General features: G+C 37.2%; 1 protein-coding gene across 1 annotated transcript in view; it reads left to right on the plus strand.

Annotated features, from left to right (window-relative positions):
* ADAM32 (ADAM metallopeptidase domain 32) overlaps positions 1-12,426 on the plus strand; it is a 168,805-nt gene that overhangs the window by 8,667 nt on the left and 147,712 nt on the right. Inside the window, exons 2-4 of the mRNA XM_027530051.1 lie at positions 1,852-1,937; positions 5,506-5,567; positions 11,624-11,699. Of these exons, the coding sequence (XP_027385852.1) occupies positions 1,852-1,937; positions 5,506-5,567; positions 11,624-11,699 (224 nt within the window). The remainder of the gene's footprint in view (positions 1-1,851; positions 1,938-5,505; positions 5,568-11,623; positions 11,700-12,426) is intronic.

Genomic DNA, 12,426 nt, shown 5'->3' on the forward strand with positions numbered 1-12,426 from the left:
CAGCCTGGAAAGACCCAATGCCTGTCATCAGCTAAGTGCATGAGCTTTGAAGTGGATCCTGTGCTAGTCAAGCCTTGAAATTGTTGCAGCCCTGGCTGACACTTTGATTGCAGTTTTGCTAGAGACACTGAACCAGAGGCATTCAGTTAAGCTTTGCCCAGATGCCTGACCCAAGGGCCGTAGGGATTAATAAGTGTTTATTGTTTTAAGCTGCTATATTTGGGGATAATTTGTTATGCAGCAATAGATAATTAATATATCATCCTTCAGTTAAAATCAAAGATCATGTCTCTCTGCTCAAAATCTTCCAGTGGTTTCTTATGTCTCCAAGAATAAAAATTAAAGCCCTAACTCTGACCTATTTTGCCCTGTAGGATCTCAACAGCTTGTTTCCCTCCTCTCTGACCTCATCTCTTAATCTTTTCCTCATTGCTCATGCTACTTTAGCCACAGTTGTTTCCTTATGGCTTTTCAAACACACCAAGCATTTCCTTCCAAGAGTCTTAAATACTTGATATTTTTTCTTCCTGGAGTGTTCTGCCAAGATATTCATTTGTTCCCCTCCTCACCTTCTTCAGGTCTTTGTCCAAATGCTGTCTTCTCAGTGAGTCCTATTTAACCTCACCTTCAGCAATCGCTATTCTGTCATGAACCTATGACATATTCTGTCATAACCCATGATTCTGTGGGTTAGTGGGACTGTTGTTCTGGTTTGGACCAGTTTAGCTAATCTGCAGGTCATTTGTACTCTTTCCTGCAGCTGTTGTCAGCTCCTGAGTTGGTTGGCAGCTGAATGGTGTAGGATGGTCTCACACACTGGTCTCTCTGTTGGAATGTGTTCAGCTAGGGTGCCTTGGCCCCTTTCACATAGTCCCCCACCCTCCTGTTAGCTTGCTCAGGCTTGTTTACATGCAGTTTCAGGATTCGAAGGCAGTAGGAGGGCAAGCCACAGTGCATAAGCTCTTTTCAGGTTTGTTTGTTTTACATTTCTTATTGTCTAATTGGCCAAAGTAAGTTACTTGGCTAAGTCTAGAGTTAGTTCCTAAGTATATCCATGGGAGACAGTACTTTCTGTTGTATCTGTCACATCTGATTTCTGAAATTTTTTAGAGTTTTTCTAGAATTTCTCAACAACTATCACACTTTCATCTTTAGCTTATCAAGAAAATTGTTGACACCTCTTAGCTGGTGATAGCACTTTACCAATTTCCCACCTTTTTTTTTGGTAAATGTTTTTCACCATAAAAATCTGTGATTTTTCACTTATTTTCTGGATGCCTTGTATTTGAATGTTCTTTTTTCCTCTTTTTTTTAGAATATTTATAACCTGTTTTATATAATAGATTTAATTTTATTTAGGTAGTAATATTATCTGTTTGTAGTATTTATTTATTTGTCTGCACTGAGTCTTAGTTGCAGCACATGAGTTCTTCGATCTTTGTTGTGGCATGCAGGGTCTTTTGGAGAAGGCAGTGGCAACCACTCCAGTACTCTTGCTTGGAGAATCCTGGGGACAGAGGAGCCCGGTGGGCTGCCGTCTGTGGGGTCACACAGAGTCGAACATGACTGAAGCGACTTAGCAGTAGCAGCAGGGTCTTTAGTTGAGGCATGTGGGATCTAGTTCCCTGACCAGGGATCAGACTCGGGCCTGCTGTATTGGGAGCATGGAGTCTTAGCCACTGGACTACCAGGAAAGTTCCTCTTACCTGTTTTTAAATTGTTTTCAATATTTTTATTGGAGTACACAGGTGATAACTCATATTTGCAGAAGCAAGTCTTATATAAAAGAACATGCACAAATATTTAGTCAAGTTTAGGATGCAGTTATTAACTGTTTTTTTCTTTCTCCAGATTTTCAAAATTCATTTCTACAAATCATACTTCCAGAGAAAGTCCAAGCAAATACAAGTGAAAGTGAGAATTCAGAAGTAGAAAATGTAAGAGATTTTCCATAGTTAATGCTGTTATATGAAATTTCTTATTTTTATTGCATAGCAGTGAAGTACATAAATTTCATTAGAGTATAAATAGCCAATATCACTACTGATAAGGAATTTAAAGTTTTGATGGTAAAAGCAAATATATAAATCAGAATGTTCTAATTTTTCTAGAATTTGTCATTAACTCATGGTAAAATAATTTTTAAAAGTTCAAAGAGAGAATACAATATAAAAGAATTAGTCTTATCTGAGTGGTATCTAGATGATTCAGATGAAGAGAATAATTTTCTCCAAAATTGCTAAGGAGAATCTGTCTTAAGTATAATCTTCTTTCTTAATCTCTACCTTTGCATTTACCAGTTTTCAGAGTATAAACTGATTATTCTGTTATTTTTATTGGAAAGATGATAGTTTATCCTACTTATTGATTTATTTAACAGATATTTCTCTGGACTTGTGTGCATAGCTATATGCTAAGAGCCTTAGGAGATTAAAAAAAAAAAAAACAGCATGCCTTGCTTACAAGTGACTGATCTTTTTTTAAAAACATTTGATCAGTTAACTATTTTTGAGTGTGCTGGGTCTTTGTTGCTGTGTGTGGACTTTCTCTAGTTGTGGCAAGCAAGGGCTACTCTTTGTTGTGATACATGGGCTTCTCATTGCAGTGGCTTTTCTTGTTGTGGAGCCCAGGCTCTAGAAGCTTCAGTAGTTGAGGTACTTAGGCTCAGTAGTTGTGGCTTGTGGACTCTAGAGTGTGGCTCAGTAGTTGTGGAACATGCTGTTCCGTGGCATGTAGGATCCTCCCGACCAGGGGTCGAACTTGAGTCCCCTGCATTGGCAGGCAGATTCCTGACCACTGGAGCCCCAGAGAAGTCCAGTGGCCAATCTTTTGATAACACTTTATTTTTAACAGTTTTAATGAGGTATAATTTAGACACCACAGAATTCACCCATTGTAAGTGTATAACTCAGTGATTATTAGTATGTGAATTATGTAAACATTACCATAATCCAGTTTTTAAAAAAATTTTTTTTAATTAAAAATTTTTTTTACTTTACAATATTGTATTGGTTCTGTCACACATCAACATGAATCTGCCATGTGTTCCCCATCCTGAACCCCCTCCCACCTCCCTCCCTGTACCATGCCTCCGAGTCATCCCAGTGCACCGGCCCCAAGCATCATGTATTGAACCTGGACTGGAGATTCATTTCTTATATGATATTATTCATGTTTCAGTGCCGTTCCCCTAAATCGTCCTACCCCCTCCATCTCCCATAGAGTCCAAAAGACTATTCTATACATCTGTGTCTCTTTTGCTGTCTCGCATACAGGGTTATTGTTACCATCTTTCTAAATTCCATATATATGTGTTAGTATACTGTATTGGTATTTTTCTTTCTGGCTTACTTCACACTGTATAATAGGCTTCAGTTTCATCCACCTCATTAGAACTGTTTCAAATGTACTCTTTTTAATGGCTGAGTAATACTCCATTGTGTATATGTACCACAGCTTTTGTATCCATTCATCTGCTGATCAACATCTAGGTTGCTTCCATGTCCTGGCTATTATAAACAGTGCTGTGATGAACATTGGGGTACACGTATCTCTTTCAATTCTGGTTTCCTCGGTGTGTATGCCCAGCAGTGGGATTGCTGGGTCATAAGGCAGTTCTATTTCCAGTTTTTAAAGGAATCTCCACACTGTTCTCCATAGTGGCTGTACTAGTTTGCATTCCCACCAATAGTGTAAGAGGGTTCCCTTTTCCCCATACCCTCTGCATCATTTATTGTTTATAGACTTTTGGATAGCAGCCATTCTGACTGGCGTGAGATGGTACCTCATTGTGGTTTTGATTTGCATTTCTCTGATAATGAGTGATGTCGGGCATCTTTTCATGTGTTTGTTAGCCATCTGTATGTCTTCTTTGGAGAAATGTCTATTTAGTTCTTTGGCCCATTTTTTGATTGGATCGTTTATTTTTCTGGAATTGAGCTGTAGGAGTTGCTTGTATATTTTTGAGATTAGTTGTTTGTCAGTTGCTTCATTTGCTATTATTTTCTCCCATTCTGAAGGCTGTCTTTTCACCTTGCTTATAGTTTCCTTTGTTGTCCAAAAGCTTTTAAGTTTAATTAGGTCCCATTTGTTTATTTTTGCTTTTATTTCCATTACTCTGAGAGGTGGGTCATAGAGGATCCTGCTGGGATTTATGTCAGGAAGTGTTTTGCCTATATTCTCCTCTAGGAGTTTTATAGTTTCTGGTTTTATGTTTAGATATTTAATCCATTTTGAGTTTATTTTTGTGTATGCTGTTAGAAAGTGTTCTAGTTTCATTCTTTTACAAGTGGTTGATCAGTTTTCCCAGCACCACTTGTTAAAGAGATTGTTTTTTCTCCATTGTATATTCTTGCCCCCTTTGTCAAAGACAAGGTGTCCATAGGTGTGTGGATTTATCTCTGGGCTTTCTATTTTGTTCCATTGATCTATATTTCTGTCTTTGTGCTAGTACCATACTGTCTTGATGACTGCAGCTTTGTAGTATAGCCTGAAGTCAGGCAGGTTGATTCCTCCGGGACTAAAATTTTAAAGCTAGGACATGCTGCTACTTCAGTATCAGGATCTTATGTTTGGTATTTCTGCCTTTTATCTGACATATACATGTTTTGCTTCTTTCTGGTCTTACTTAAAAAAAAAAAACTTGAAAAATTTTGGCATGATTTTGGAGTTACAAAAATTGCAAAGATGCTACCTTGAATTCCCATATAAGTTCATTCAGTTTCTCCTAAAATTAATATCTTATATAACCATTTTGACCATTTACTAGACCTTTTTAACAACTTGCCTTTTTATTATTTTTTTTTAAAGATTTGTATTGTTTCCTGGTTGTTTCTTATTTTCACTGATCCTATGTTCTGGTATTTATGTCTTTTTAGTTTTTACTGAATTTTCTTTTTAATGATATTCTAATTCTTGCTTTTCACGTGTTCTTTTTTTGAAAGATAAAGTCTCATCTCTTAGATTCACTGACTAACTGATATTGCAACTCACTACCATGTTTTAACTTGAGAATAGTAGAGTTCGAGTAAAAATCTATGCCAAATTTTAAGAATCTTCTGCTTAAAGTATAGGAAATAGGGCATACGTTTCAGGAAAATGGTTAAAATAAATGACTTTTGTGCTTAGTTGAGTAAGTTAAACTTCACTGAAATAGAGTACCTTAATATCCCAGTGATGCAATAGAATAAATGTTATGACATGGCATGTAGTTTCTTCTTTTATTTATTTATTTATTTTTAGTCTCTTCTTTTAAAAAAGTTTAAAATTCAGTTACAAATAGGTTTCTAGTGCTTTATGACTCCTTATATTGGACTAATTTTGTGGAAATAGTAAGAATAGATTGTATAATAAATGTTAAAAATTTTGATATATTATTGCAGATTTTAAATCACACATAGTCTGAGACTTTTAAAGCATTATTTGGAAGGATTAGTCAAAATAAAATTGTTATTTTACCTCTTCTGTTACATTTGTCTTTACTCTCAGTTTTTCTGGATTCTCTAGAAACAGGTATCCTATAGTATTTCAATAGATGAGAAACCGTATACTGTGCACCTTAAGCAAAGGTAACTTTTTATTTTTAGACTTAATTTTACTTATATGAATTCATTTGCTTATGATAAAAATAGAATATTAAAAGTCATGTAGTTATTAAACTGTTTAGTTGTCTCAGATGAACAAATGCTTCCTGTGAATTAATTTTTTGGTCCTAATGCCTCAAGTAGTCTTTAGTGAATAGGGAAGCTAAGAACGGGAAGAATAAGGATTCATCTGAAGATTAATCTGTATGATCTTAAGTTAGGAGAGCCAGCAGGATCTATATAATCAGGGTAGGATGTAATAAGAAAGAAGTAAATCTGTAACTGTATCAGTTAAAGTTTGATCAGGGAGGCAGGTTCACCACCAAGAATATGAAATAAGGGATTTAGTATAGAAATTAGATCATACAGTACTGTGGGAGCTGGTGAACAGTTTATGGAAAAAAGTAATAGCTACATACCATCCCTAAGAGTATTGTGAAAATAATTTAAATAACTTTATATAGGGTTTAATTATTTGATGGAAAACCAGTTGAGAAATGCTGGCTTGGAAGCAATTTGTAACTTTCAAGAGGTTGATTTCAGTTAAATTTTGGGTGTAGAACTAGATTAAGTGGTATTAAGGAGAGCTGAATTGTGAGAAACCAAACGTTTTAAGTGAAAATGGCTTTTCCAGAAATGTTTGGCAGAGAAAAAAGAAAAGAAAAAATGAAATGTTTTGGCTGGCAGGAAGTTTCTTAAAGAGAGAAATATAAACAATGATTCATTGTGTTATTAGATGCCAAAAAATGGCATTGAGTAAAAGAGTTAACCTACTCCTTTAGACAGAAGGGAAGAATAGTAAATGACAACTCAAAGAGCTTTTCAAGTGCATAAGAGAGAATGCACATTGCATTTGAATATATTATCAGAACTGTAAGCAGTAGTAAGAAATAAAGGAATTGGAGCCTGGGAGATGGATTGAGCATGTGTATACTCTATTTTTGGAAATTACCTGTATAATGATTAAGATGGTATGACAATTATGAAGCTATTGCAAAAGTTATATGAGATATAATAAGAAGCATAATTTTGAATGTGTAAGAGGTTTTTTTTTGAGATATAACTGAGGTGGTGGAAAAAAAATTAGATATTGGACACAATGGTAGAGATTTGATTGGCGCGGTGAAGGAATAGGACAAGTGTGTGTCAGAGGATATCCATAAGTGTCCAGTGGCAGTAAGGCTGATTGATTGATTGGTTGAAGTACAGTTATCTTACAATATTTTATTATTAAGGTGTACAATGTAGTGACTATATATTTTTATAGATTACAAACTATATATAGTATTATAACTGGTAGTTCATATCCCTTAATCCCCTTCACTTATATGTTAAAGGCCATTTTTATAAACCCATAGCTAACATCATACTCAATGATGAAAAGCTAAAAGCTTTTTTCTCTAAGACTACAAGTAAGACAAAAATGCCTGCTCTCACCACTTTTATTCATCATAGTACTGGAAGTCCTAGCCATAGCAATTAAAAAGAAATAATTTTCTGAAGGAAATCAACCCTGAGTATTCATTGGAAAGACTGATACTGAAGTTGAAGCTCCAGTACTTTAGCCACCTAATGCAAAAAGCCAACTCATTGGAAAAGACCCTGATGCTGGGAAAGATTGAGGGCAGGAGGAGAAGGTGGTGACAGAAGATGAAATGGTTGGGTGGTATCACCAACTCAATGAACATGAGTTTGAGCAAACTCCGGGAGATAGTGAATGACAGAGAAGTCTGGCATGCTGCAGTCCATGGGGATGGAAAGAGTCGGACATGACTTAGTAACTGAACAACAACAATATACATCCAGATTGGAAGGGAAGAACTATAACAGTCACTATTTTCAAATGGCATGATACCACAGAAAACCCCAGAGATGCCATCAAAAAACTATTAGAACTAATAAATGAATTCAGTAAAACTACAGGGTACAGAATTAACGTATAGATCTATTGCATTGCTATGCACTGGAATGCAAAAGTAGGAAGTCAAGAAACACCTGGAGTAACAGGCAAATTTGGCCTTGGAATATGGAAAGAAGCAGGGCAAAGGCAAATAGAGTTTTGTCAAGAGAACGCACTGGTCATAGCAAACACCCTCTTCCAACAACACAAGAGAAGACTCTACCCATGGACATCAACAGATGGTCAACACTGAAATCAGATTGATTACATTCTTTGCAGCCAAAGATGGAGAAACTCTATACAGTCAGCAAAAACAAGACTGGGAGCTGACTGTGGCTCACATCATGAACTCCTTATTGCCAAATTCAGACTTAAATTGAAGAAAGTAGGGAAAACCACTAGATCATTCAGGTATGACCTAACAGTGGAAGTGAGAAATAGATTTAAGGGACTAGATCTGATAGATAGAGTGCCTGATGAACTATGGACGGAAGTTCATGACATTGTACAAGAGACAGGGATCAAGACCATCCTCATGGAAAAGAAACGCAAAAAAGCAAAATAGCTGTCTGGGGAGGCCCTACAAATAGCTGTGAAAAGAAGAGTCACGAAAAGCAAAGGAGAAAAGGAAAGATATAAACATCTGAATGAAAAGTTCCAAAGAATAGCAAGGAGAGATAAGAAAGCCTTCCTTAGTGATCAATGCAAAGAAATAGAGGAACACAACAGAATAGGAAAGACTAGAGATCTCTTCCGGAGAAGGCAATGGCACCCCACTCCAGTACTCAAGTTTTCCAGTGCCTGGAAAATCCCGTGGACGGAGGAGCCTGGTAGGCTGCAGTCCATGGGGTCGCTAAGAGTCGGACACGACTGAGCGACTTCACTTTTCACTTTCATGCAATGGAGAAGGAAATGGCAACCCACTCCAGTGTTCTTGCCTGGAGAATCCCAGGGATGGGGGAGCCTGATGGGCTGCTGTCTGTGGGGTCGCACAGAGTTGGACATGACTGAAGTGACTTAGCAGCAGCAGCAGCAGCAGAGATCTCTTCAAGAAAATTAGAGATACCAAGGCAACATTTCATGCAAAGATGGGCTCGATAAAGGACAGAAATGGTATGGACCTAACAGAAGCAGAAGATATTAAGAAGAGGTGGCAAGAATACACAGAAGAACTGTACAAAAAAGATCTTCATGACCCAGAGAATCAAAATGTGTGATCACTGACCTAGAGCCAGACATCCTGGAATGTGAAGTCAAGTGGGCCTTAGAAAGCATCACTATGAACAAAGCTAGTGGAGGTGATGGAATTCCAGTTGAGCTATTTCAAATCCTGAAAGATGATGCTGTGAAAGTGCTGCACTCAATAGGCCAGCAAATTTGGAAAACTCAGCAGTGGCCACAGGACTGGAAAAGGTCAGTTTTCATTCCAATCCCAAAGAAAGGCAATGCTCAAACTACCGCACAATTTCACTCATCTCACACGCTAGTAAAGTAATGCTCAAAATTCTCCAAGCCAGGTTTCAGCAATATGTGAACCGTGAACTTCCTGATGTTCAAGCTGGTTTTAGAAAAGGCAGAGGAACCAAAGACAAAATGGCCAACATCCACTGGATCATTGAAAAAGCGAGAGAGTTCCATTAAAACATGTATTTCTGCTTTATTGACTATGCCAAAGCCTTTGACTGTGTGGATCACAATAAACTGTGGAAAATTCTGAAAGAGATGGGAATACCAGACCACCTGACCTGCCTCTTGAGAAACCTATTTGCAGGTCAGGAAGCAACAGTTAGAACTGGACATGGAACAACAGACTGGTTCCAAATAGTTTTGAAAAGGAGTATGTCAAGGCTGTATATTGTCACCCTGCTTATTTAACTTCTATGCAGAGTACATCATGAGAAACGCTGGACTCGAAGAAGCCCAAGCTGGAATCAAGATTGCTGGGAGAAAGATCAATAACCTCAAATATGCAGATGACACCACCCTTATGGCAGAAAGTGAAGAGGAACTAAAAAGCCTGTTGATGAAAGTGAAAGTGGAGAGTGAAAAAGTTGGCTTAAAGCTCAACATTCAGAAAACGAAGATCATGGCATCTGGTCCCATCACTTCATGGGAAATAGATGGGGAAACAGTGGAAACAGTGGGTGACATTATTTTTTTGGGCTCCAAAATCACTGTAGATGGTGACTGCAGCCATGAAATTAAAAGATGCTTACTCCTTGGAAGGAAAGTTATGACCAGCCTAGATAGCATATTCAAAAGCAGAGACATTACTTTGCCAACAAAGGTCCATCTAGTCAAGGCTATGGTTTTTCCTGTGGTCATGTATGGATGTTTGAGTTGGACTGTGAAGAAAGCTGAGCGCCAAAGAATTGATGCTTTTGAACTTTGGTGTTGGAGAATACTCTTGAGAGTCCCTTGGACTGCAAGAAGATCCAACCAGTCCATTCTAAAGGAGATCAGTCCTGGGTGTTCACTGGGAGGACTGATGCTGAAGCTGAAACTCCAGTACTTTGGCCACCTGATGTGAAGAGTTGACTCATTGGAAAAGACTCAGATGCTGGGAGGGATTGGGGGCAGGAGGAGAAGGGGACGACAGAGGATGAGATGGCTGGATGGCATCACTTAGTCGATGGACATGAGTTTGAGTGAACTCCAGGAGTTGGTGATGGACAGGGAGGCCTGGCGTGCTACAATTCACGGAGTCAGAAAGAGTCGGACATGACTGAGCGACTGAACTGAACTGAACTGATGCACTAATAATGAAATATCAGAAAAATAAATTTAAAAAATCCCAGGTACAATTGCATCAGAAAGAAAAAAATACCTGGGAATAAATTTAAGGAAGGGAGAAAGACCTGTACTCTGAAAACTCTAAGACATTGATAAAGAAATATAAGAGAATGCAAGTAAATGGAAATGTATACCATGCTTACACATCGGAAGACTTAATATTGATAAAAGTTTATTGTACTAACCAAGGCAGTCTACTGCTTCAGTCCAATTCTATCAAAATACTCATGCATTTTTCAAGAAGTAGAATAGATAATCCTAAAATTTGTATGAAATACAGAAGATCTTGAATAGCCAGTTATATTTATTTTAGGTAATGGGAGCCATCTTTTTTTAAATATATATTAAGTATAAATGAGGCACCAGAAATGAACAAGATGAAGAGGTGGGAGTAAATATTAATGAAAGGGAAAAACAACCAGAAAATGAATGCCAGGGAAACATTTAAGTGAAGAAGGATCCAGATGAAGGGATTTACACAAGGAGACAAGGTGATATGAGGGAAAAATCAGGGGTAAATGGTATGACTGAAGTTGAAGAGCAGATGGTTTAAAGAAGGGGAGTATGGTCAGTGTGTGAGGTGCATCAGATAGTTTTATTTGACTCAAACTGCTTTTTCTTTTTGGATTTGACAATGAGGGGGTCATTATATGGCATCAGTTTTAATGGCAGATTCTCAGCAGAAGCTACTCTGGGTGGTCTAGTTACATTACATTGGATTGAGAAGTGAGTGCCAGGTGAGGAAGCATAAGTAAAATAGCATGATGGGGACAAGGAATGATACCAGAGAAAGCTGAACTATGACTGTTACAGAATGCTCTTCTACTTCATTATAGTAAGATATATTCATGATAGTAAAATTGAGAAAGAATGAAAGAATAAAAAACTCTTATAATCCTACACCCGTTTCATATCTTTGTAAAATTTAAAATGCTTTTCTTTTGTTTTATAGTTTGTTTTCCTTATTTTTTAAAGGAGTATAATAAGATGGGAAATATTATTTTGAGTAAATGCATATTACTTTAAACAAAAATTACACACAGGTCAAAAGAAAATACTATCTTTGTCAGGGATTGGCAGTCTTTTTCTCTAAAGACCCAGATAGTAAATATTTTAGGGTTTGAAGAGCATAATAGCTCTGTCAAAATGACTCATCTTTGCTGTTGTATCATGAAAGCTGCCATGAACCGTATGTAAGTGAACGAGTATAGCTATATGCAAATAAATTTTATTTACAAACACAGAGATAGGTCATATTTGGCTTTGAGGGTGCTAAGTTTGCTGACTGCTGCTTTATATTTTTTCAAAAAGAATAACTTAAAATTCTCTCACTCTTTTTTATATACAGATTTTTTTTAGCAAATAATTTCATGGTTTATATGTATAATCAAGGATCTGTGAATTCTCAATCTTCAAATATTCAGGTAAGATTTAAATTTTATGTTTTAAAGATTTTTAAAAACCTTTTTTATACTGGATACTTTGCTAATATAGAAGACCTTATTCACAGAGGATATATGTAAAGTGACCTATGTATGCCTCATTTCACCCATTGTTAGGGTTTCTTGAAGTCTTGATAAATTAAAGACGAACTAGACTGACTTAGATAATCACGATGGTGTGATCACTCATCTAGAGCCAGACATCCTGGAATGTGATGTCAAGTGGGCCTTAGAAAGCATCACTACGAACAAAGCTAGTGGAGGTGATGGGATTCCAGTTGAGCTATTTCAAATCCTGAAAGATGCTGTGAAAGTGCTGCACTCAATATGCCAGCAAATTTGGAAAACTCAGCAGTGGCCACAGGACTGGAAAAGGTCAGTTTTCATTCCAATCCCAAAGAAAGGCAATGCTCAAACTACTGCACAATTGCACTCATCTCACATGCTAGTAAAGTAATGCTTAGAATTCTCCAAGCCAGGTTTCAGCAATATGTGAACCGTGAACTTCCTGATGTTCAAGCTGGTTTTAGAAAAGACAGAGGAACCAGAGACAAAATTGCCAACATCCGCTGGATCATCGAAAAAGCAAGAGAGTTCCATTAAAACATGTATTTCTGCTTTATTGACTATGCCAAAGCCTTTGACTGTGTGGATCACAATAAACTGTGGAAAATTCTGAAAGAGATGGGAATACCAGACCACCTGACCT

This window comes from Bos indicus x Bos taurus, chromosome 27 (genome assembly GCF_003369695.1).
Source record: "Bos indicus x Bos taurus breed Angus x Brahman F1 hybrid chromosome 27, Bos_hybrid_MaternalHap_v2.0, whole genome shotgun sequence".
In the NCBI taxonomy this organism is placed as follows: domain Eukaryota; kingdom Metazoa; phylum Chordata; class Mammalia; order Artiodactyla; family Bovidae; genus Bos; species Bos indicus x Bos taurus.